Source organism: Falco biarmicus, chromosome 3 (genome assembly GCF_023638135.1).
Source record: "Falco biarmicus isolate bFalBia1 chromosome 3, bFalBia1.pri, whole genome shotgun sequence".
Lineage (NCBI taxonomy): Eukaryota > Metazoa > Chordata > Aves > Falconiformes > Falconidae > Falco > Falco biarmicus.
The window spans coordinates 12,177,845-12,203,442 of NC_079290.1; the positions used below are offsets into that span (position 1 = coordinate 12,177,845).

General features: G+C 39.9%; 1 protein-coding gene across 5 annotated transcripts in view; it reads right to left on the reverse strand.

The window, feature by feature from the left end:
* TRIO (trio Rho guanine nucleotide exchange factor) overlaps nt 1-25,598 on the reverse strand; it is a 255,638-nt gene that overhangs the window by 101,513 nt on the left and 128,527 nt on the right. For all 5 annotated transcript variants that reach the window (XR_008820638.1, XM_056330815.1, XM_056330813.1 and 2 more), the window contains exons 12-19: nt 22,909-23,078; nt 21,819-21,993; nt 15,211-15,406; nt 14,411-14,577; nt 7,458-7,577; nt 5,809-6,000; nt 4,494-4,643; nt 2,898-3,012 (exon numbers count right to left, since the gene is read on the reverse strand). Coding sequence is in view for 4 of the 5 variants with exons in the window: in XM_056330815.1 (XP_056186790.1) it covers nt 2,898-3,012; nt 4,494-4,643; nt 5,809-6,000; nt 7,458-7,577; nt 14,411-14,577; nt 15,211-15,406; nt 21,819-21,993; nt 22,909-23,078 (1,285 nt within the window). In the remaining variant the exon portion in view is untranslated. The remainder of the gene's footprint in view (nt 1-2,897; nt 3,013-4,493; nt 4,644-5,808; nt 6,001-7,457; nt 7,578-14,410; nt 14,578-15,210; nt 15,407-21,818; nt 21,994-22,908; nt 23,079-25,598) is intronic.

The following is a 25,598-nucleotide window of genomic DNA, read 5'->3' on the forward strand; positions in this document are numbered from 1 at the left end:
AATTTCCTGGACTGACAAGGAAGAGCAAAAATATTATATAAAATACTTGAAGGAAAATATAGAACATCAGTAGTTAATACTATGTTCGGATGAGCAGCTCTGTCTCAAGGCTCCTGAACTCTAAGTCCCTGATGTTGTTATTTTCTTTGATTCCAACATTCGTTAGAATTGTTTTCTAAACTTTCAGCTTATTCTCCAGGCTCGGTGAGCTTTCAGCTGTGTCTATGCACCACGCACTCTCTAACAACCAATCTAAAAATACGAGCATCACTAGACAACTTCCACAGTATGTTCAGTCACAGCCCATACAGCACAGACAGGTTACAAAGAAGCACACAAAACTAGCAACAGAAGCAAACACAAAGATGATCCATTTCTGAACTTACAACTATTGTCAACAACTGAATCCACCTGCTTTTAGTTTTAGGCCACAACTCCTTCCTAAAATATAGCTTTGGCATGGTGTCTGACAGTATTTGGATACTCTGAGCTGCAAGTCAAGGAAATTACTTACACTGGTAAAAAGAGACAGAAGGACTTCTCAGAGTTCAGTACCATTGTGATAACTGTTTCCCATGAGGCACGTGCTTACCTAAACTTTTCCTAGATTTTTTTAGACATTGCTTTTCTAGACATCATAATCTGCAGCTGGGAGTACCATCAAGTATGCCATTGAACAAGTTTTTTGAAAAACATTCAGCAGTTCTGCAGAAACCTGAGGGCTACTCAAGGTTTTTAAAGTGTTCATTTATATACTATATACTGATCACAGTCTGACACACTGTTTCAAGCATACACCCGAGTATGAGTGTGTAATGGTCCAGCGGAACACATGTAACCTCGATTGCACCAAAATGAAATAACACACTATTTTTTTCCTCTATTTAGAAAAGAGATTATTTTTTTTTCCTTACATGCATATTTGAACAAGAATACCAGAGATTTTTAATTACTCAGTTACCACCATACCACTGAGACCTCAAAGGAAGGAGTCCTCACTAATTTTTTCTTGACTTACGTTTAATTCTCAGAAGCATATATTATATGGCATATGGTGGGAACAACTAACTCACTACGTTAGAGCACATAACTTATTTTTTTCCTGCTTGGGGATTTTTGGTGGGGTTTTTTGTTGCTTTTTAAACATATATCATTCACCCAGGATTTTATATGTACACAGAACATGTATAGCATTATGGTTCTGACACATAATTATTCTTAAGGACGTTATTTCTGTATTTTCCTCATCTGAACACATTTACCTTTCCCAGAATGACTGTTTCCACACAAATGTCAAAACTGAATTTTTAAAAGTTTGTCTAAAAGCCCTAACATTTTCCTTATACTCTTACACTTGCAAGTGTGGTAACCAAAACTTCCTGCTTGCTCCTGCTTTGTTTTCTTTGTCCTATACTAAGAGAAGAGCTAAGTGACAAATGTCAGCAACATTTCAGTTATGGATACTGCCAGCATTTGTGTTGAGATTTTGTCATATACAATTCTATAAATGTTGGTGTCTTGGGGGCAGAGGAAAAAAACAATCCTTTCCCTCAGCTCTACATGCTCAACATTTCCAACTGCCAAAATCCAATTATTTCCTTAGAGCTAAAAGTATGGTCAACATGCTATTATCTTCCTGACATAAAAAATTCAACAAAGGTTGATTTTCAATTTCAGTACTGTCAGGTACACGGGTAAGTTTAACACAAACTGTCTTTGCCTTATAGTAAAGGGAAGCAGTGAGCATGTCCTTTTCTAACAGAGTCATCAAGTAATTTAGAGTGGAATTGACCTCTGGAGGCTATCTGTTCCAATCTCCTCCTCAAAGCAGAACTAACTTCAAAGTTTTTCAGGAGCTTGTTCAACTGAGTTTTAAAAATTCCCAAGGCCTCTCTGGGCTACCTGCTCTACTCAGTGCTTTCTCACTCTTGTTGTAACAGTTTCTCCTTATATCCATTCAGAACTTCCCTTGCTGCAACTTTTTCCTCTGGTCCTATTGCTGTGTTCCTCTGAGTTGGGCTCCATCCTCTGCATAACTCCCCTTTGGGCAGCTGCAAACAGCAATTAATCAGACAATTAGACTTCACTGGTACTGAGTCTGTAGCATGGCCTGAGTGTTCAGTCACAGCTTCAAAACTCATTGAGCAGAATACGACTGGCAAATAAATTAGTAAAATGCAATACTTATTCCTGAATCTCTCTGATCTCTGTTCCACCTATCTCACCCATCAGTTATGCACACACTACTAATTTCTGTACTTCTGTCCCTGAAAGACTTACAGATTTCTCTCTCTACTCCATTCCCCACAGTGCACGTTGCACCTTAAAGCTGTACTATATTGAACTAATCCCAGCAAAAGCAAAGCCCCATGTAATAGTTTTTTCCTGCCTCACCTCAGCTACTACTTATCTACGCATCTAATTTAAACATGAAGTCCTATACTTCATGAAGTTCCTTAATATTGATTCAACTATATGAAAGGTCCAAGGGCATCATTCAAGGGATTATCTTGTATCACGCTGGTACACCCAAGGAACTCGCAGAATGTACCACACTAACAGAGTAAGCTTGCAGTGATCAGCTTCCATTTGGCTTCAGACCAAACATTATCACGTGGAAGTTTACTATCTCATTTTCTCAACAGAAGTAGCACATTTGAGTCTCAAATTGAAAGAAGATTAAGTGTAAGCAGGAGATAAATTCAAAGCAACTTCATTTGGGTATAAGAGAAGTTGATAACTGGCAGCTCCTTCTAAGTGTGCGAGGAATTTTAATTATTTCCTGTTAGGTCTGACAGAACCCTTTCCACTTGGGCAGGCTTCACTCCATCATCACACACACCACAGCATATGATGATCACATTCTTTGGGAAAAAAAAGGATGAGAAACCCCTTACTCTTCACTTGTTGTTCAGGTGCTTTGATATGTGTCACCATCCCTGGCATGTTTACGCTGTTCCTGTGCAGGTATTTCAGGAAGACATCAGCATTCCTCCGAGCCAGTGTGCAAGCCTAGAGAGACAGCAGTATTACTTTATTTGAAGATGCACAAATACACATCCAGAAAGAGAGGAAGGACCTTCCTCACCCCCATCCCCTTTTTATGCATTTCCCACCCTCTCCAATTTTAGAAAAGGTTGCTTGTTAAATCCTTCTGCAAGTAAGCCAACTCAATGGCTAAAATAGTTTTCCCAAAAAATAGCAGTTGATCCTTACTCATCCAGCAGTGGGGAAAAAAAACACCAGCTCCAAACAAAAACAAAAAACCCCAAACAAAATGCTATACATTTTTATCCAAAGATCCTGAAAGGCAACTGCCTGCTCTAGAGCTTTCAGCACCACTCACAAAGAAGTTTGTTTTGTGTATGTGCCATGTGCCACGGGCCACCTGAAGTTACTGTGTAAACAGAGTGCACATGCTTACATACTCACCTGGATACTCCAAAACATCCACCAGTACTTTAAACAAAAAAGTAAACACTTCACTGAACTGAAACAAAGCGCTAAAATATTAAGACATGCCCTTAATATATTAAGGCAAGGCCTTGAGAGCTTTCAGACCTTGCTACTGTATTGCCAACACTCAGCTCAGCTGCCTTCACCTTAATGTACACCAAGTACTACACATGGGCTTGCTGCTTTATTTTTAATAAGCAGAACATGAAACGCTACTGTAAAAGGTTACATAAATTAGCACGGTTTGAAGTAATTTCTCAAATTGTTTTTAAACAAAGACTGGTAACTCACACGCCAGCTGCAGAAAGATCTATTTGACAGTACAGTCAGATCTATGTTAATGTATTTTTGAATGTTCTCATCTGTGCATGAGAACAAAACAGCTTTTAATAAAAATAAGATTTATACTGTTAGTAGTTTTTCAAGGTGATGCTGGAAAAAGCCTTTGGTTACAGGGTTAGTTACACTGCTTTGCAAGCATCCGTTACACATTTATAATCAAGCTTCTCCACTAGGACACTAGTTGGAATGGAAACCTTTCATTTATCTGCAGACTACCATATAAACCCAACTACTCCCACATGCTTGTCTAGCAATTTCCTCCTTCTGTACTCTACTGTAGTCCCAAGAACATCTGAGAGCTGCCCTGATGCACAGGCAGCAAAGGCACTATGTGACTGTCACTCCTCTTCCAAAGCAGCAGCCTTTAAGCATTCTTTAGAATGACAGCTGCTCAAAGCAGTGATTCCCAATTCCTCTTCAGTCACAGCGGGAAACCTGACATTTACTGAAGTTCAACAGGAAATATATTTATAAAAACTGGCTACAATTGTATGCACTTGGCAGTATTCTCCTAATTGCTGTCAGAAGCAGTTAACATGCCACTTACCACATCTCTGCAGTTTGGGACATACCTGTAGCTTTTGAATGGGCACTGCTGCTTCCCACATACATTTCAGCACTGTAAGAGTAAGCATTTGACTGCATGCTTTCCAAGACACAGAAGACCACAAAAAAAAAAAAAAAGCAAACCTTACCTTTAGGAATGCCTCCTTCTGTTCCAGGTGTTTGCTTATCATGGGAGTAACATGATCTGTTTCAGAGTTGGGACCCAGTTTGTCTGCTCCCCCACACCAGTCTTCCTCTCGTTTATATTCTTGCTCCAGGCTTTCCAGCACACTGCACACCTATCAGGAGAAAGGAGTCCAACTCAAATATAATTTAGTAAAGACAAAAATCTCAAATTCAAGCCAAAAAAAAATGGAAAACGAATCCACCCCTTAGATATTCCTTAGCTTCTGACATGTTTTGACTGGGACTTAAGAGAAAGCAACAAACTTTGACTGAAGGTTTGCAAGCATTGGCCTGCTTAAGTGGAATTCTCAGAAGACTATCCCTCCTAGAGTTGCTCATCTTTATATCTGCTTCTGTGACTGCATAATTCAGGATAGGCTTAAGATATGATTGCAGAGGAAGCAACCCTGCCAACCTTCCCCCAACTCTTCTGCAGACAAGTAGGATGAAGCTGATTTTTCTCTGACTCCCCCCGCCCAAAAAACAGAATAAGCCATCTAAAGTACTTCCATTAAAACTTCTGTGTAATTTGTTTATGGTTTAAGCAAAACTTCTTGAAACAAGCCGAAATCCAACTAAGCAGCTGTATGTATGTTTCATCTTGAAAATGTTCTACAAGACTTTTCTTTACTAAAAATAAGAATCTGAGGAATATTAAAAGGGGAGGGTGATAGAAGAGGCAGATGAAGATTTCAGTCTTCACCAATAATCACTGCACTTTGGTAGTGTACCTTCTTTGGAAGTTCGCTAACTGAAGTGAGTGTATCCAGATCAGTTACACTGTAGTCTCTTAGTAGTTAGTATGATCTAGCTACTACTCATTTATCATAGAATTGTTCGGGTTGGAAGGAACCTTTAAAGATCATCTGTAGTCCAACGCCCCTGCCATGGCCAGGAACATCATTCACTATATCAGGTTGCTCAAAACTCGGTCCAACCTGACTTCGAGTATTTCCAGGGATATTCGAGTATTTCCAGAGCACCCACAACTTCTCTGGGCAACCTGTTCTGGTGTCTCATCACCCTCAGTACAGGTCGTAGTAAAAAGTCATCTTATAAGACCACTTTATATATTGAAAGGCTGCAACACATAATTTGTCTTTCTAAGGCAGCTGGGTAAGAGGATTTGCTTTTTGCATTTTTTTTTGTATAACTGCAATTATTATCAGATCAGTAAATAGAAGCAAACCTAGTCAACCGTTTTTTTTAGGGAATGCTGGTTTATGCCACACTGAAGAATTACCCGAGACAGACACAGATTATGTAGCATTTCTGTACCTGTTCAGAAGTTTTATAGAAGGCAACAGAAGCATTCACAAGTTTGAGACGGTCCTCCATCTTCAGCATCAGTTGTTGCCAATGGGAGGCAACCTTCTCCGCACACTCCCGGATCATATCCATATCATAGTGATTAGCCTGCAGCATTGCCTCTGCCTTCTGCTGAACCTGCAGGGCGCTTTGATGTGTTTTCTGGCAAGAGGTGAAAATTCAGGAGGTCAGTGGAGTACTTCATTTTCTTGAAGACCTCAAAGGCTCACATTTCCACTGTGTCAACGACACTTCTATACACATGCACAAACACCCATCAGCTAAAAAGAACTGTCTAATATTAGTCACTGCATGACTTGACTACGCAAATACAAAGGAAATAAATCCTGTAGAGATTTATCATCAAATCAACAATGACTAGCAGCTTGCAAGCAATAGCCACTGTCTAGCAGTAAGCCACACACAGCATATCTATGTTGGAGTACACTGTTATAATTATGAATTTCAAGTCAATTTTCTTTCCCTTCATGGTGAGGAAAAGGAAGATGGAAGGGCTGTATCTTATTTTGGCTTGATTGCTTTTACTATCCTCACAGCTTTACTGCAGTCTTTTACACATCAACAGTGAGCAAATGAAGGTGCAGGCATGCAGACCAATAACAAAAGAAAACTCTCCATTCACTGTAAGCAAATTTTTAACTGTAATTCTCTGTGTAAACATATACTTGCCTAAAATCTGGAACCCCTAACTATAATAAGTATTATCATATCAGAGTACAGAATGATCCAGAAAAACAATTCAAGCTTCCTAGTAATTTATTCTTAAACTGACGAACACCTAAAGGTCTGATAATTTTTATACTTAGGAGCTCTCAAAATGAGGGTAAAGATAGTGCAAACTGTAAAAAAAAAAAAAAAGGTGTGTGTGTGTGGGAACGAGAGCAACACTCCACCAAACCACCAAATAGCAAATAAACTGAAAGAGTTACTGCAAGACAGAATACGTCAAAAAAGTTTTCCCAAATTATAACATTGGTTAATCTTTCAACAGAAGTCAAATTCTTAAAAAATGTAAGCTATACATAATCAATATCACCTTAAGTTCCTCAATAGTGCATATCAGTTATTAGTAATACTGCATTTCAGTCAGTCTTAAGGTCTCTGTCAATTTTTTGCAGAGGTATGTCCAGTCTGGTAAGTTTAGTTTGAAGTCATGGCAGGAGGATGGACACACCACCACACACAAATTACTGTAAAACCTACTGTCAAACAAAAATGGAAACATTAAAGGACCATATCAGAATACACAAAACTGATGTTTGCTGTTGCATTTATTCTAAACTACAACAATGAGGATTACGTGTTGTATTCTAACAAAGGGAAACACCATTTTCAGTGAAATTGCTGTGAACAGCTATCACTTTACAAAAATGCAAAGAGGTACTGAGATGTGTTCACCTGGAATTGCAGCTCCAAAAGAACAAGAACAAAACCCCCGCCTTCCCAGTAAGTGTTTTTATCTCTTTACCGTAAGATGCTTTCAACAGCTTTTCCTAAATTCAAAATATTGTAGTGTGAACCCAACAATGCTATTTACAGAGGCTCATGAACTGTAACACAGGACTACCTGGTTATGGTCACTGAAATTGTGCTTTTACCTCTATTGCATGTTGAAACTGCTCATGCTCCCTCTGTAACTGCTCTGCCTCCTGCAAAGAGCTAGCAGTGATAAGCCCAGCGTTCAACATTGACTCCCCATTTCGGATCCAGCCCAAAACCTGTAACAAAGGAGAAGACCATGAAATATGCAGTTCCACTGCCAAACAGCAAGAAAGGCATCATTGCTAGGGAAAAACCCCACACATAGGGTCACATGTAGTACTGGAATTGATAACTAATTAATTTATTAATGATATATTTATGGTGAATTATATATTCAATGAACACAGAGAATGACATTCACTATAATTTCACTTCGTTGACAATTTGTATCTTTCTGTCAACTACTACATGCTTGTGATTTCAGTTTACACTCTGAACAAGGTTGTGTTTCTGAACACCACTTCTGTCACCTGGACAACAGGAACAAGTTACGAGCAATATTTGCCTAAAAGCCAGTGTCAATAATATAAATTGAGGATATGCACCTTAGTAAAAAGTAAGCAAACAATTCTGAATATTAAAGTTGTGAAAAATGTGACCATTGACTGTGTTCTAGTTGCTTAAAGATTTTCAGTTTTCAGAATGTGTCTTGACACGTCCTTGAAACCAGAAGGATCCCCGGCTGCGGAGGAGCCTCAGGAGGCCACCTAGTGCATCCCTTACCAACATCAGGAACATGCAACCTTAAGGCCCCTCCTGAAAGATCTGGGGCTTGTTTGTTACTCAAGACTCCAATCCCAGTCTTCCACCAGATGCTTTTATCACCACAAGTCTTCCTTCTTGTAACACTCAAATCCTTCTTGCTTTCATTTCAGCTTATTTCATTTCTCCTGCCCGCACTGGGAGGAAAAAAACTGAAAAAACACAAGCCAAACCCCTTAGTTTTCTCCCTCTTAGCATCAGCTTTGTTTATCGCTCTCCTCTCTCCATCAAGAACATTACCCAATTCCTTCCTCTAGTTTCATCTTCCCCTGTTGACCACAGTCTCTTCAAGCCCATGTGAAGTCAGTTGCTTTATTTTTCTCACTGCTTTATTATAAGATCTCTCCAGTTGATAACCATGACTTCAGTCAACGTCTTTCAAGTACTAAGTAAAGCTGGACATAATTCAGGTTATTCACTGTCATCTGTGTAACTTTTCTAAGGAACTTCTGCCCAGCCAGTAATTACCTCTGTGGTGTATTTGTTCAGCTGATTATTCCTGCCAGTACACCATGCTCTGTATTTGTCACTAATAAAATTAATATCCTTCTTGCAGCACAATTCTCCCATACATCAAGATAATTTTGAACTGTAATCCAGTGTCTTCTGATGAACTCAAATCCCTTTTCCAGTTTCTTTTGCCTTTATCTTCACATTTAAAAGCATAATCCCTACTCTACCATGTAATTTTCTGACTGGAAACATGAACTAGTATCCAAATACAGACCTTCTACAAATATATTTTTTTAAATTTTGAAATCTGTTTTCCAATCCAGTGACTCTCTTAGTAAAACTTTCATTACTGAGTATGGTTTTCCAGCAAGTTATCATTCATGGTACTGTAGTCTCATATTACATTCGCATACTAAGCCAGGGCCAGATAGAATGAACTAAACTATTCCAAAAGCTTTAATAGAAGGAAGATTATGTCATCTGCTTTTCCACCTCTACCCAGAAGACTTGTTACCTTGTCAGGAAGAATCAGGATTTATCAATGGGAAGCTATACTTAATTAATCTATGTAAGCCTTTTCTCTTCTCCTCATCACTTTTCAGGTTTAATAATCTACTTGTTTCACAATTTTTCCTGGGAATTTTGTTAAACTAGCTGACCTATAATCCTCCCTTAGCTAATCCTTTCCCACTTTTGAGAAGTAGATGTTGAGTTCCAGGCCTCCAGAATCTCATCCAACCTCCACAAGTTTGGAGAAGATAAGCACTAATGTCTATGACATTATTTCAGGCAGTTTTATAGGTATTCTGGGGTGATTTCCTTTGGGCCCAGTTGATTTGAAAATAACCAGTTTAAGCATAGCTTCCCTAGCATGTTCCTACCAACTGATTTTAGACCTTTAACCACTGGTAATAAATATATTAACTACCAAATGACAGCTAGCTCTTAACACTAAATATTGTCATCTAGTGATCCACCTGTAACACCACCATTGATACTACTGTGCCAAGTTATGACTGGGTGAATCAGGATGACATGACTATAGTCATAGTCTGAAAACATGGGCAGAAACCAGGAAGAGGACCTATCAAAACACAGATGCTTAAAAACAAAAGGCGCACGTGGTCTACATCCAAGGTATACTCTAACATGGCTTTAACAGCTTGAAGCAACTGAGGTCTACCTATCTTGACACAATATCCATTCCCTCAAATCACAGTTTCACCCTCTGTCTTGTGCTTATCTACACTGCAATATTGTGGGATTAGTAATACAGTTTTTTCCACTTCTGCCTGCACGATGAATAGCTAAGAAGTTGGGCATTTCCCCCATCCCCACCCTCCGCCTCGGATAACATGTATTTGAATTCTTCTATACAAATCCTGCAAGTCTGTAGAAAAAAAGTCTGCAGTGTAGATGTAGTGTGGGACAGCACCTCCTAGACATGTAAGTGGGTGCACATTCTGCTTCTCTGAGGACAAAATGCTGGGTCAGGTGGAGCCTTATGGGGAGGCGGAAGATGGCTCTGGCCTTGGAACAACCTCTCCTGCTGTTATCCCCCGGATAACAGCATGGGGGCACATGAAAGGGACCGTGAAAGGAGCTGGGAGTTTGGAATTCGTTAAGACACCTGGGGCTGTTAATACTCAAGGGAGCAAGTCCAGGTAAGCCTCAAGGGCAACTTCCAGAGGAACAAGATGGGTTCAATAGACTGTAGACAGAAACTATGCTTGGAGAATAGAATTTGTCTGTAAGAACACAGAGGGTGGAAGATGTTTTTAAATCCCTTTTTTATTTGTAGTTTGTCTTATAAAAGCCGTTCTAAGTTCCCCCTCTACCTTACTTAGGTAATTATTTTTCCAGGTATGCTCTAACATACCTTCTTAGGGTTAAAATACATTTAGCCTTGTCCAGAGAACTTATAATGAAGGTGAATGCTTGAGCAGCACCAGTTCAAAGCTCCTCTTGACTTGGCATCCCATCATACACAGCAAAGACAGCTAGCACAGAACTTGTCATTTCAAACACACTGATTTGCCCTCCTGCTTGATGCAGGTCACGGTGCCAGTGCAGAAGCTGGTGGAACTCAGAGGAGGGAAGTTGCCCACAGCACTTTCCCCTTCCCTCTGCTCTGACTCAAGGGGAAAATATAAGCACCAGTAAATATTGAGCCTGTTGTTCTTTCAGGGCTGCTGCCTTCCCACATTTGTTGGCATGTTTCCATCACCTCACTGTCTGGGTGGACCACACATGCCATCTTTCTCCTTGCAGCCTTCAGCAGGCTAGAAGAGCATCAGCAGAGCATCAGCAAAACTGTGGAAATGAAACAATTTGGGATGCGTGAAAGGATAAAATAGGTAGTTCTATAGATGCTTGATTTAGGATTAGTTTCTTGGACTGATATTTGACTAACTAAACATGATTATGAGATACACCTGCTTCAGCCTGCCGTCCTTGCTACGTTTTCATATCCATATGGCACTATACAGAGTGCCAGGATACTCTTCCCGAGTAGTATTTTGAGAGAATCAGAGCTTAAGCACTGGACTGTGTTTGCACCAAGCTAAAAGATTTGCGTGTGAGAACAAAAAGCAGCTCAAGGTGCTCTTGACGATATAAGCTTGTACCTGGTACAAGTATCTATCTACACTGTTGTACAGATATGAATACACAGTTATATATCCAAGAACATACACCATGATCAGAGAAGCAGACAATACTGCACTGAAAAGGCTTAATGAGCATTGTAAACCAATCGCATTGATTTTGGAGCTTGGTAGAGATTGTGACCCTGGCAGATGCTGCACGTTAAGCAGAGCACAGCATTCGTTCTATAAAGTGAGTATGTGGGAGTGATAGCAGCAATAAGTAATCCAGCAGCTCTATTTTAGGTGATAAAAGAAAAAGGTTGTCTGGCAAACATGCAAGTGGAATTCTGGATGAGACAGATATTCTCTTAAAATATTTCTCTGCCTCTACCTAGTCATATGTTCCTGCCCTGACTAAAATGCCCACGTTTTCCTTTCCATGTTGTCTTCCCCACATACAGCATTCCCTTCTTATTTCAATGAGCATCCTCTTCCCCCTACCTTCTGAGGTTTTCCTACACTGTGATCTTCTATTTGCTTTTGCCCTTTCTGCACCTATAACATATCAAGTTGACAAGCAAATTCTTTGCAGGGTTTCTTTAAACCTCTGTGTCTTACGGCCCTTCTGCTTCCTCCTTGTCCTGAGGCTTGATGTACAGAACTTCAATGCCACAAAGCAGAACTGGTATGGTTGTTAAGGGAGAAGCACCACTGGACGTTTTTGTCTGCTTTCTGTGCTTGCTTGATAAGAAATCACTAAGCTACAAGTTTCAAAACCTAGTACTGAAGGGACTCCTTGCAAGTATTTGACTAAAAAGCTAAGCCAGGAGACAGTTTTCTGGTCTTGATTACAGTAATCTGAAAGATGAACCCTATGGAAAAACCCCTGCAGTGTTCCAGTCTAACCTTTTCACTACTTTTTTTATATGTATCTGTGTGTGTGTATGTGTGTGTGTAAAAATACAATAGCAGTAATGTCAGTTTGGCAGGAAAATTTCAAACTGAAAACTTGTTAAAATCCTTGCTATGGAGACAGTATCCCATCTACATAATAAGTATGTTTACACTCAGATCATTAACAATAAATCTGGCAAAAAATCACAGTAATTGAACTGGGCAACCAAATACAAACAAAACAGATTGAAGATGAGGTTTACCATATCATTTTACTTTTGGGTAAAGCACCTGTTGGGACCTGCTGAGCGATGAAGTTTTTTCCCAGTGCAGAGGATCATGCTTCCTGATATTTAAAAAAAACTAAAATAAATCAGACATGGTTTTCTGAAAAGGCAATTGAAATCACAAAACTAAGAGTTACTAGCCCCAAAGCATTCCAAAGGGGATCAAAATGAGACCATAACATTCAGTTTTCGTTACGTTCAATTTTTAGGCCCTCAGGCTGGGCAAGTATTGCAGGTTAATCTGTACAATGAAAAATCTGGAAAAGGAGTTTGTAATGCAGGAACATTCTGTCAGCTACATGGTTATGTAAGTTTGTTTGAAAGTTCACACCTATTGTGGCATTTAATTCAACAGAAAAATCCAATTGATAGAGATGCGTTCTAAGAATATAAAACAGAAGCCATTTTTTCTCCTAAACACCAGTCTATTAAGAAAAGGCAGCTGGCTAGAACATTATACTACCTGTATCTTTATTATAAGATGAACTCATTTTTTCCAGTGTTTTCTTAAAAATCTAATCCTGAGCTTCAATTTCAGACAGGGCTAGCAGTGGTTCAAAAAAGTTACGAAGATCTTACAGAATGACCTACAAACCGCTAGGTGCAACATGGATATTCCTTTACAATCCATGTTGTTCACCATCCGCTTGTATCTGCTAAAATACAAAACATTGGTTCTGCAAACACAGGTTTTAAACACTGTGTCTGTCTTGTCACAATTAACCTGCATACAAACAAAACTAGAGGAGCAAGGTACTCACTTTATGGGAGCATGCAATATAAGTAACTATTTAATAGCGTGTCTTTGAAATATTACCCAAGTGCTATATTCTATTCTGTTCAGCAACTGAGTATTATTTCAGTATCATGGGAATTAACAATCCTTTTTTCTTACAAATCTATCCCATCCTAACCCACTGATGTACCCAAAAGGGATGAGACTGCCTCAGCTAGCATTCACACTCTTTTCATATTTTCTTTTCTTCGAATATGTGCAAACTATTCTCAGCTGCAATAACTTTATCTCAACCATTACTCATGTGAAATCAGTAATTTGTAATGTGCATTTACAAAGATGAACAAGTTTCAGTAGAGTATGCAAAGGCTTGAACTCGAAGGCCGTGTATTTGATTAACACCTGTATGTATCGCACTGATGGCAGACCCTACCCGTTTCTTGCATTCCTTTGAGACAACACAGAAGCTTTGGGTCTGCTACTACAAAGTAACCACACGCTGCCTGGATATACTTTGAGAACCTTCTGTTCACTTCTCCTGTGCTAACTGGACCCCTTTTATGTTACTTTGCAATTCAGGCGTTCTCAGAGTCTCATGAGGGAGATGAATTTTTGTACGAGCTCACAACAAACAGGAAAAGGACAGGTTGCATTGGGAGCCATTATAGGACATACTAATACAACAGACTGTAGCAGACTTCTGTGCTGCTGCCAAGTGTGAGCAAGATCAAAACCTTTTACCTCTCTAGTGTGTTCTTTGTTTTTTAAACTTTCACCTAATTCAGTGGTTCTGCCCACGGCATCTTAAATTCACTAAAGGTTTAGGTGTTTATCAGATAAGGTCCTCGACACTTGCCACTTCACTGTCAGGAAAAGCAAAACTTCATATTTCTTCTCCCAGAAAGTAAACCATGCTGATATTACGTTACCACGGTTTGTAGAAGTCTCAAACAGTATACCAAAAAGCATTAGGCCAGTGTGCACGGTTTATCACCAAACAATACAGATGATAAAAGTATGGGTTTAACATTAGTTCAAATTGCTCTACACTTCAAATACTTGACTTGTATCCATGTAGAAATACGGACTGTTGATGCAAATTAAAAAACGCACCTCGCATTAGCAGAGGATGAAGTTTCTCAGGTGCTCAAAGTCCCTCCCCGCAAGACTTGCTAGGACAGAAAGCAGTTTCCCAGGGCAGTTAATGGGCACAGACCCCCCCCCCGCCCCCCCGAGGTGTGCACAGCCCTGGGGGACCGCCACCCCACGCGGGGGCAGGCGGCTCCTACCTGCTTGACTTCGGCCTGCAGGTGACGCAGCTGCACGCACTGCTCCAGGTGCTTGCGGTGCTGCTCGGCCGCCACGTCCAGCTCCTGCTGCTTCTCATGGAGAAACTCCAGCAGATCCTGGACACGAGTTGCCATGTCTACATCTCTGTCGCAAAGCAGCTCAACACCTGTAATCAGCCAGTCATTTATAAATGACTTACCAAAAAAAAAAAAAAAAAAAAAAAAATCTCCCGAAGACAAACTGCCTGTTTCCACTGCTTTGTGGCACACTCTGGCTCCTTCTCAACGTTCAAATTAATCCCCAGAGCAACTGCTTAAATAAGCATAGGTTCTGCACTCTTTAGAAAAAAAAAGTTCATACTGCAATTTTAAAGAAGCCTGAGATTTACCCTGGGTGACCGTGTACAGTTAGAAACATCAAGTGAAGCGGTGTACGAGACAAAAAAGGAACACTTATTCCTTGAAAGCTGAAATTTTTGGCTTGACTGTGTTGCTCCGATTCACTATAAAATTAACTCCCTGCTATTTAACTTTACCGACTTCCTGAGTGGAATTCTTTTTTTTTTTTTTAATCCTAAACATATTCAGGTGTTGCCAACTCTTATATAAAAACTATATGCCATAATAACAGTACATTCTCATGAACACTATCAAATGGTTTGAGTATAAAGGGAAAAAAAAAGTCCACATCTCCAGTTTAAAGTTAACCAGTATCTCTGTTATTTTCACACATCCCATGGAGACAACTGGATAATTCTCACAAAGCCACTGCCCAGAATAGCATGAAGAAGCCATCTTACCAGATGCCTGCACTTCATTGACATACTGCAGCAGATCCTGCCCTTGGTGGATGACATCAAAGGTCAAGTTATTCATGGTCAGGGCTTTGTCTGCATGATGCTGGAGCCTCTGTTCTGCTATTGTAAGATCTTCAGTGTCAAAGTCATTCATCTGCTGAGAGAGCTCATCATTCCAAGACTCGAGGTCTGAAATTATCTGGGCGGAAAACAGGAAGACAATGTTAAATTACCCATTTCACAACATATGTTCATTTCCAATGTTGTACTTAAGATGGAGGTCAGGAACTTGAGTTTCTCACTGTTGATTGACTTCAGTGATCAGGTTCAAAACTGTTCAGATATAGGCTGTTTTAGCAGGGATTTAAAATTTTGGCAAACAACCCTGAAGAATCTCTTTGAGAACCACTACAGCTCTCCTTCAACCAGTGCATGCAATACTATGGGTACCCTTGCCTTGTTTAAGGTACTCCATCAACACACCACTTGTGAAACAGACGGGGGTTTTCATCTCCACTTTTAAAGGAAAACGTTGATCTAAAACATCTTTTCAATTCTTCAGACCGCACCAAGTAATAATTCACACATCAAGAGCCAACTTATCTTTCAATTGTGCCAGTCTAGAGCCCTTTTACAAAAAAGCCAGCTCTATCATTCTGTGAGCAAGAAGCATCAGGTTCTGTGAGCACCTTTGACTTCTGTCAGACAACTGAGAAGCACTACTTGACACAAAAGGCAGGGTACTTAGTGACTAATGGTGCAAAACCAAAAAGTATTACTTTATTCCAGTATGATTGTAATGTCAGAGCTAAATTTGCCTGCTGAAATCATTCAGCCATACTTTCCAGTTTACACTTTAATTCTGGATTTTACTCTCAGCCATAAGATATCCAAAGAAGTTTAGCTAAGGAGGTATTTTTTTAAACGTATGTATGACAACAGTAATGTCTGTCCACACATCATATTGCAAAACCTGGTTGAAACTTATAATATTCCTTTTAATTAGGATACAAACCTGTTTAAGTCTAACAGGTAATACTTACAACCGTCACTGATCAAAGTGGGGTGAGTTCTAACGGCACAGGTTTCACGCATCAATTACTTCAAACAAGTCTGTTTGACACTTAACCCTCAAGCCTGTAATCATTTTTTTCTCAGCAGAGTTTTGCCACAAACTACTGCAGTGCACTGGGAAAGCAAAATTATAGATATCAAGAACCAAGTATGGCTTAGCTCCAGAGTTCTATAATTTCAGGAGTAGGACCAACTGATGTGAATGGTGCTAAATGACAGAAACCCACCTGTTTATGCAGCAAGACACAGCAAGAAGAGGATCTGACTAAACAGGCATTAGCAACAAAGTAGTTGACTACATAAATATTTAACCAAAGTAATTTGTCAGCAGAAGTAATATGCTGCTACATTGAGTGGTTAATCAGAGCTGTTTAACTGCGACAGTTAAACTACAAGAGAAGTTCCAGGAAAACAAGTCTTCTAAAAAACAACAGAATTGAGGAGAAAACAAAGTTAAATAATCTGTATAAAGTTTCTGTTGTCAGCTACCACATTTCTTGAAGGCTTGTTTCCTTTCCCACAGGTGGCAGCATAAAAAATGAGACACATGAAGCAATTATTATTAAAATAGTGGCATCAGTGAGTTACTTCCTGTTTTAAAGGTGTTCTGCAAAAATTTTCGTTGACTTAAAGTCTTCAAGTTTAGCAACATGCCATGATGGGATATACCAAACCATTAGGGTAACTATTTACAAACCCTAATCCTGATCAGCTAGCTCTTCCAAAGCAGAATCAGGCAGAAATTCACGTTCAGGGCTAACACTGAAAACAGAAAAGCTGATGGACAAGAGATGCAGGAACATATACAGGACAAGGCTTTTAGCTACTGCTTAAAGCTTCTTTCATCTCTGTTCTGCATGCTCTAAACATCACATGCATAATTATTTAGAGGGGAGACCACTCATAATGCATAAACACACATGCAGACTTCCCCTTCCACAAAATCCTTCACAATTTCCCTTTATTTCCCTTTTACTTGGTCCATGTCTTATCACCTCTGTCCTTCATCTCCTTTTAACTGGCCTGAAATATTTCAGAAGTTTCAAGTCTTCCTGAAAGTCGAGCCAGCTGCCCCCCTTTTCTGCTCTCACGCACCTCAGACCTGCCCTTCCCAGTTTGCCTTCAAAACTCTCTGTTCATTCACTAGTAAAAGCAGAGGAGGTCATCTAACATTTGTTTCTTCAAACCATCCACTGCACTATGGAAGTTCTCACTAATCAGATTTACCATCTTATTTTCATCCAGTTCAGTTAACAACATTAATAAATTATCCTCAATAAGTAACTGTAGTTAGACTTGGTAAAACTAAGAAATCTGAGCATTAAAGAAGGTTGTGAAACTCTTCCATCAAAACAACATCTTCCACTGTCTTTCCAAACACCTTTTAAAAGTGCATTAAGATTTAACATACCACATTTACGTTTTAAAATTTTAAAAGCAAAGCCATTCCATCTCCTTTCAGACACAGGCTAAAATCTTACCTCTCTTACTAGCAAACTGTGTAGAAATAAAGTAATAAACACAGTAAGCTCACAACAGGACACTGCTGTGGCTAACTGTCAGTATTTCTGTAATCATGGAATGGTTTAAGTAGATTGTAGTCACTATGTCCTCTTAAGACTATCCTGAGATTCACCATAGCCCATATAATTGACAGGCAGTTCCAAGACGTCAGCACTGCGTATCACACTGCCTATCACCTCAGCCAAGAGGTTTTAGCGATACTGCTGCCAAAGAACAAAAACGAACAACAGTAAGAATTATAACTTCTTCCCACGTTACTTCATGCAACCCCAAGATTAAGATCATGGCCCACACACTGTTTAAAGCAGTCTGGAACACTGCAAGAGCAAGACATTCTCTGTCCTCTTCAAAAGGCTAGGAAGAACAACTCAAATAAATAATGCCAGCATGGTCCCACACTCACTCAAAAGATAAAAAGTCCCTGAACATCACAGCCAAGGTTCCTAACAAGGGCAGTAATCCTTACATTTTTCAGCAGTAATTAGGTGGCACAAGGTCTATTTCAGCCATTGCACTCATTGTTTCACATTGCAAATGTGAAATGCGAGGGCAGAGTCGAAACAAAAATAAAGTGCATTAAGCCGTCTCTGCCCACACTCTTCAGTGCTTCCCTTGAAGTTCTGCTTTGCAAGCAACACTTTTAAAGTGAGAAGTCTCCTATTTTGTTTTGTCAAGCCAATTAACATCAAACAAACAGAACAAAAATGAATGACTAATAGACATCGAAAGTAACTGAATCACAAATTAATGGACAGGAAATGGACAACCCAGCATAAACACAGGGTAACTACTTACCACGGCATGTGTTCAAGAAGTTCCTGGTGCAAAGCCTGAGCTGCCTGACATTCTCAGGTTTTAACAAATGTAAAGGTAACAATAACGGGAAATAAGGCAGGATATAACACAGAAGGGATGCTGACTCCTTTGCACTAGTGGGAAAGAAAGAACCACACGTCTCTTCTTAGAAGGATCTAACTAGCATTCCTCGTACCAACTGAGTGCTAACCAGGACCTGAAAATATTATATGCTGGGGAGAAAGAAAAAAGGAAAGCAGGAAAGGGAGAAGATTTTTGGTCTCTGTGATCCAGCACTTTGCATCCTTGCCTTTTCAGCTGTATGACTTAACAGGCATCTTGTAAGTATGGTCCAAAAATAGAGTTGAGATAAAGCTGTGAGTTGAAAAGTGTGTGGTATGCTTTGTGTGGAGCCCTGACATCGGCCTTGAGGCATTTAAGTTACAGACAAGCAAAAATGCACTGACACAAATGAGACACACACATTTTAGGCTGCAGACATTGCCACCAGTGTTACCTTCCCACTGGCTGGGTCCATACACATCTTCCTTATGCTACTAATCACGCTCACAAGGGACTCTTCATGTACATTATTTTGCTCCTTCTAGCTGTTAGTTAACACAGGCACTTACAATAGAGTCCTTCAAATAGCTCACAACCAACAGCACTCAAAAGCCTGCTGAGGACAGAGAAGGTCAAGTTTATATGCCAAGAGCAAGGGGCAAAACAGAGACAGTGCTGCAGTTACAGCAATTTCAGAAGAGCAGGTGAATCTCAAAAGTTGTAGGATAAAAGACAGCAACATAAGAAAAAGAAAACAATATTTCATCAGTGAACAGGGGAAGAGTAAGGACAAGGAGAAAAGGACTAATCCTGCCAGTAAATCTCACTACTGTTCCCATGCACGGTATGATCCTACAGTGCTAGGGGAACCCTTCGTCCCATTTTAGCTTGTGTTACTTTACAAGCAGTAAGACAAGCTAGAAACACTACTTGCCTTCCAGAAAAACTGTCCTCACACAATGCTCCCCTGAATGAACTTCCCCTACAGCCAAGTCTTAAGTGATTGGACCAGTCACACAAAATACTCAACAAACAAAGAGGTGAAAACAAGGTCTGCAAGTTCCCAGCTGGCATTTGGCTCTTCCTCGCTATCACGTTACTTCAGCTGAGCTTCTGCTTTCAAACAGCTGACCTGGAACAAGTCCCTGCATTTTCTTCCTGGAAGTTTCCAAACAGATGTCTGCCTTCAGGGAGAGGTAAAAGAGAAGCCTGCTTTGCTGAGGAAGCAGAGAAAGGACATGGTACAGAGGCAGCAAAGCAATCAAGATTTTGCTGAAGACACTCTGCAGCCAGGGTCATTTTGTTCCCTGGAGGGTTCCTTGGCAATCTTAAATAAACACAATTTTTTATTTCCAAGCCATCAACAAAATACACCAACTCTTTCACTAAAGTAACTGGTACTTTGATGTACACTGTACGTACCAAAACGTAATGCATGCCAAGTGTCAGCTTTAGAAAAAGCAAGACATATCAAGTTTGGCTTTGCAGTTTTCCAATACAAAATCTTATGGACATCACCAAACAACATGTGCAGAAGTACTATCTATACAGATGCTGTCCTGCACTGAAGTACTAGAACACATCTGCAAAGCAGGGCTCCTGCAACCAGCCTTCTGCTATTGTAGAATCCTGGTTTATGTAACCTACAGCAGAGAGCCATCACCTTAACCATGAACTTCACTCAAACCTTTAACCTAATGATCTTCCATTCATTTTCTTGGTATGCCTTGCCCCCCACAGCTGCCATTTCCTCAATAAAAGCATTCTGAGAACATCACACAGACATCAGGCACTGCCGATCAGTTCTGCAGAGACTGCAAAATTGCTGATGGCCTTATAGAAGAGGATACCTTTTATGTTCCTCCACATACACCCGTCATCCAACTAATTATTACAATCACAATTCTGCCAAACCCTTTCCCTTGCATATGCAGGACAGCTACTCTCACATAATCAAAGTAGCAAACTCGTGCAGACCAGTGTGAATTGTGAAATAAGAGAACCTTCTTAGTCTTTCTTTACACCAGAGTTGTTATTACTGTAGAGCACACACTCTCACTTCCTCTACGGACACAGATCAAGGAACTGCGTCTGCCTATTCCTGCACTGCAGCCAACAATGTGCTTAGCTAAACAAGACTTCAGCCATGATATCTAATCCTGATTTTAATAAGAAAAAAACCCCAAACCCCTAACACAACCAAACCTGAGAAGATACCACTTCTGACAGCCTCTTTGCCCTTACACCATTCATACGTAACCAACAGTTGCATTTTTTAAAAGGGGTAAAATTACCACTGGAAGTTCTGGTTTCCTGAGTCTTGAGATAAACCTTTATCTACTCAGACAGAATCATTTACCAGTGGATAACCCTGAACCTTCTGAGGCAGCAAATCAGTTTCAGTCACTGCGTACAGCACTAGTGGTTTTACAAAAGCCCTAAACTTAGCTGAATCTTTATGATGCAATTCCATTAACCTAAGCTCCACGTGGACTTTCACGTCTGTTGGTATACATGTCCCTGCACACAAACAGAAACCTTCTAACAGACAAGCTGTAACCCTCCTCCAAAATTTGGACAGCCTCAAAACTTCCTGAGGATTTGCAGGGGTGCAGCACTACAACTTGTTTTGCATTATTTTCATAGCTGGAAAAAAAGAGTCCTATTGTAAAAAAATACAGCCCAGACAACATCCCTGAAGATTAAAAGAGAGTTCCAAACACCACTTGTAGTTGCCAACTGAAAAAAAGACTGCTGATGTGGAAAAGAAAGAGAAAGAGGGGGTGTTACTACAAAGCAACAGTTTAGAGGGTTTGTACTAAACCATCTTGGGAAGTCTTATTCATATTAATTGTAAGCATAATAGTTATATCAAGGTAGCTTGATATTCAAACCAAACTAAGCAGATGAAGCAACTACTGCATTATGATTTTATAAGACACTTGCTTAAAATGCACTGTGAGCCAATGACAGCTTGAGCTAATAATAAAAAGCGCAGCTCTGCACTCTCCTGACACTTTCACATACAAGACAAAAATCTTCAGTTTGGGTAAGCCGTTTGAGCCACATGCCAATGCAACTACACAACAATCTGGGCATAAACACTCCTACATGAGAGAAGTGTGTGCAGTGCAAGTCCAAGAGCAAACACTCACATCTATTGCATCTCTTTCAAATATGCGGAGCTGCAGAAATAGCTCAAGCTTGATCTTGCGTTCTTGGAAAAGCTCCTCCATCTGAGATTGTGCCTCATCCAGCTGCTGCAGGACTGTCTCTATGTGGTTGATTGAGCTGTTGTGGGGCGTCTTGTTACTAGAAATGGCAGAATCCCTATTCAAAGCAGCGAGAGGGAGAAGAGAGAGGGGAAGGAAAAAAAGGTATTATTAAACAAAGCCCATACAATGTGGATAATACACATGACCACAACACGGAAGACTTTCACAAAGTCAATGCAAGCCATATTACATGAAAGCTAAGTCTGTATATCTCTGTTAATAAAAGTCCAAATTATGTTTAAATACTTGAGAAAGCAGTACAAAATTAAGATTTCTTTCATTTTTTGACTAACTCAACATTTAAGGACATTCTGTTAACAGGAAGAATAAAATTTAAAACCAGAGACAAACCCTTTCATAATGAAAAGGAAGTGGCATATGCTAACTATTTACTTTAGTGAACCTTCATGTCAACGAAAAAAAAAAATCAGAATTAGATAATAAAAAATAATTACTTAATCTTTTACTTTAGCATAAAACCTGTAAATTCAGATATGATAAAACCAGCTCCCACAACGAAAGGGACATGTACCAGTAGAACTGTGGCCAAAATTTATTTTGATCGTTGCCAAATGAAAGGGACTGCAAACTGATGGTCTTTACTACAACAAAGTCACTTATCAGTCTGCAAAACAATTTCAAGTGTCTCTTTATAAAAAGGCTGCCGCCCAGAACTCAAAATGCTGTGGAACCCCGCATGTCAGACTACAAAAACGTACAATTGCTCCTATAAAAAAGGTAGCTTAAGTAAACAAAATCTCCTTGTGGAGATAGTGTTTATATATAAGCTGAGCTTCCTGTAAACAGAGGGTGAGAGACCATCAGTACAGCATGAAACATCACTGTAGTCCTAATATTTACAAGTTTTATTTATAGGTCATATCTTGTAGTCATCCATCCTCTACCCTCAAACAGAGCCTCACAGAATATCACATGTACACCAGGAGATTTAAATAAAAAATTGTTTTACCTTAGTTGCTGAATAAGATCTTCACCTTCTTTTATGACATTGACTGTAACCTGCAGAGTGGTCTGTTGTTGTTGACCAAAACGTTTAATCAAGTCTTGAACAGCCTCCACAGACTCAGCATAGACATCATCAAGCAGTTCTTTCTGTAGCTCTTCAAGCCATGTCCACAGCTAAAGGGGGGTGGGGTGGTGGAGAAAAAAAAAAACAACAACCATAAGCCCCAGGACCAGGCAGTCAGTACTCCAAATCAAATCTCCCTGGAGAAGAGAAAACAGACTGAGGTGGTAGGGAGAAACAGGATTTGTTTCTCTTGATAGAAAAATCTCATCCTCAATTTAATGAAAACAAGCCTTTGTTTCAAATAAGGTTTTTGCTTCTTGGAAATACCAGGAAAGCTTTATCCGTGTTGCTAAGTCACCCTTTCTTTCTGATTTTCCTTCTACAGTACTGAGCATATCCGACTGAGCTGCACAGAGTTCATAGCGAGAATCCCATCTGCAGCTCTGCGCGAGAGTCCCTGGGAGGGAAATGCTATGGAAACACTCCCTGAGAGAGGGGAGGAAGGAAGGAAGGAAGGAAGGGAGATGTATTGTAGCCACCATCAAATTTACTCTGCCAGGCTGACACATGCACACAGACACCATAACATTTCTCAGTGGCCTTCAAAAAAGCAGGAAAAACAAAAGGGCATTTCAGAAAACAAAATAAAGAGACAAATCAGATGGGAGAAGTTATTTTTCTGTCATGATCTCTACAGCAATGGTATTTACCCTCTCGATTTTGATTACACACCATTACAACAAAAATTATCCTAAAGAATTCCACCAGTTAATTCAATGCCTTCCCTGCCCTGCTTAACATGTGCACATGTCCCTGTGCAGAACCGCCCACGTATCGCACTTATGCAAAAATCCCTAGATATACGCCAGTTAAGGTATCACTACTGGTCACTTGAACCCTACTGCGTTCTTTTCCACAATTTTATGAGGCAAGATGTTGCATCACAAGCTCTGTGTGAAAACTGTTCATCAGCCATCCATTAGCCATCTATCATACAACTGATAAAAACACTGCTTGAAGAGAGGGAGCACAGCTGTCTCCTGCAACACCCCCGTGAGCAGCAAAAACAGCAGGCTGGAACAGCTACTCTCACAGGAAGCATCCAAGCCGGGGCCCTCCTCTCTTTTACCATCACATCCCAAATGCCGCATTTCCAAGAACAAGGATTAGAGTTTGTTTTTTATCCTGAAAGAATACCTCTGATCTCACTGAAAGCATTAAGGTCTTCTGACTGCGTTTTAATCTCCGTCTTCATACATTTCAGAGATACAAATAGGCTTTATTAACTTTGAAGCTAATTAAAAGGTTAACACAGTTAAAATACAAACAGTAAGCAACCAAAGCTGGCTTGATTTCAAAAGACAGAAAAACAAATATTTTCTTTATTTCTTTGTTTAACGTTTTCTACAGAAATACCCCTTTCATGCTGCTGTGTGTGCAACGTTCTGATCATAAAGGTTTCCTAACTAACAATAGAGCTACATTAAAATAGAAAATTCAGTGAAGGATTCTAGATCTTGATTAATTAGTTCCTCTGAAACTTTAATTTAAAACCAAATGCCAGTTTTTGTATCTTAGAGCCTTACTTGCCTCCTGAGGTAGGTTTTGTGTTAGCCAAGCTATAGGCTAAATTTTCACAATTAGGAAGAATTAATGACATTTAACCAGACTCTCTTCTAGAAATCTACTGTCCCCCCCACAAACGGAACTGCCAATTCAAACACAGTTATTGTGACTACTCATATGCTTCAAAGACAATGTCTGTCACAGTTTTGAATCCAACTCCATAGCTGTGAACACCACAAGCTCAAGCCACAGCAGTCTGTCTTATTAAAAGGAGGACAAATCAATAGAACTTACCAAGTGAGTCAAAAGCACTTGTCAACATTCATTTCTGCATCCAAATAGGTTTGTTTTTTTTTCCCCAAATGCATACTTAGGAACGCAAATTCCATTTTGAGACAAATGAAGCTTAAGAGTAAGAAGCTTGACAATACAACTTGAAAACCTTACTCAGGTTTCAATGCGGAAAGGATGTTTTTATTTCACTCTTCGCTTATGAAGTTTGTCTGAAGAACTGCAATAGTAGGGCACCATGTTAGAGACCTTCCAAGTGAGCTGGCATGTACACACAACCAGTGCAGCTTGCAACTGCGCAAATATATTCATTTGAAAGTAATACTTTATTGTTGCCTGCAGAACTAATGTGTTCTGTGCTAGCTGAAAGACCTTTACACTCATGCTTACTGCACCTTCTATAAAATGCCCGATTTTCAGAGAAGTTTATCACAGACAAACTGGGATTAAAACCATTTTGAGTCTCTTGGACTATATAAAGTTTGCTTCTTGGCTCCCTTACAAGCACCTGTACTGCAGCTCAAGACAGGTCTAAGAACCATTTCAATTTTTTCTCAATACGTCTTTTGCAGCTAGGTTGTGTCAGACCTGTGCAAGAGAGGCCTCACATCTGCTTTTCTTACTCTTCACATATGCTTCAGCTACTTCTACTGGGTGGAGCGGACCTGGCAGGAGCAATAAACTTGTAAGTGTTGGGCTAGTGATGTACTGTGCACGTCAATACTTCCCTGAACGCTCACCCTGGATGCTGGAGACCAAGCCAACACAGAACA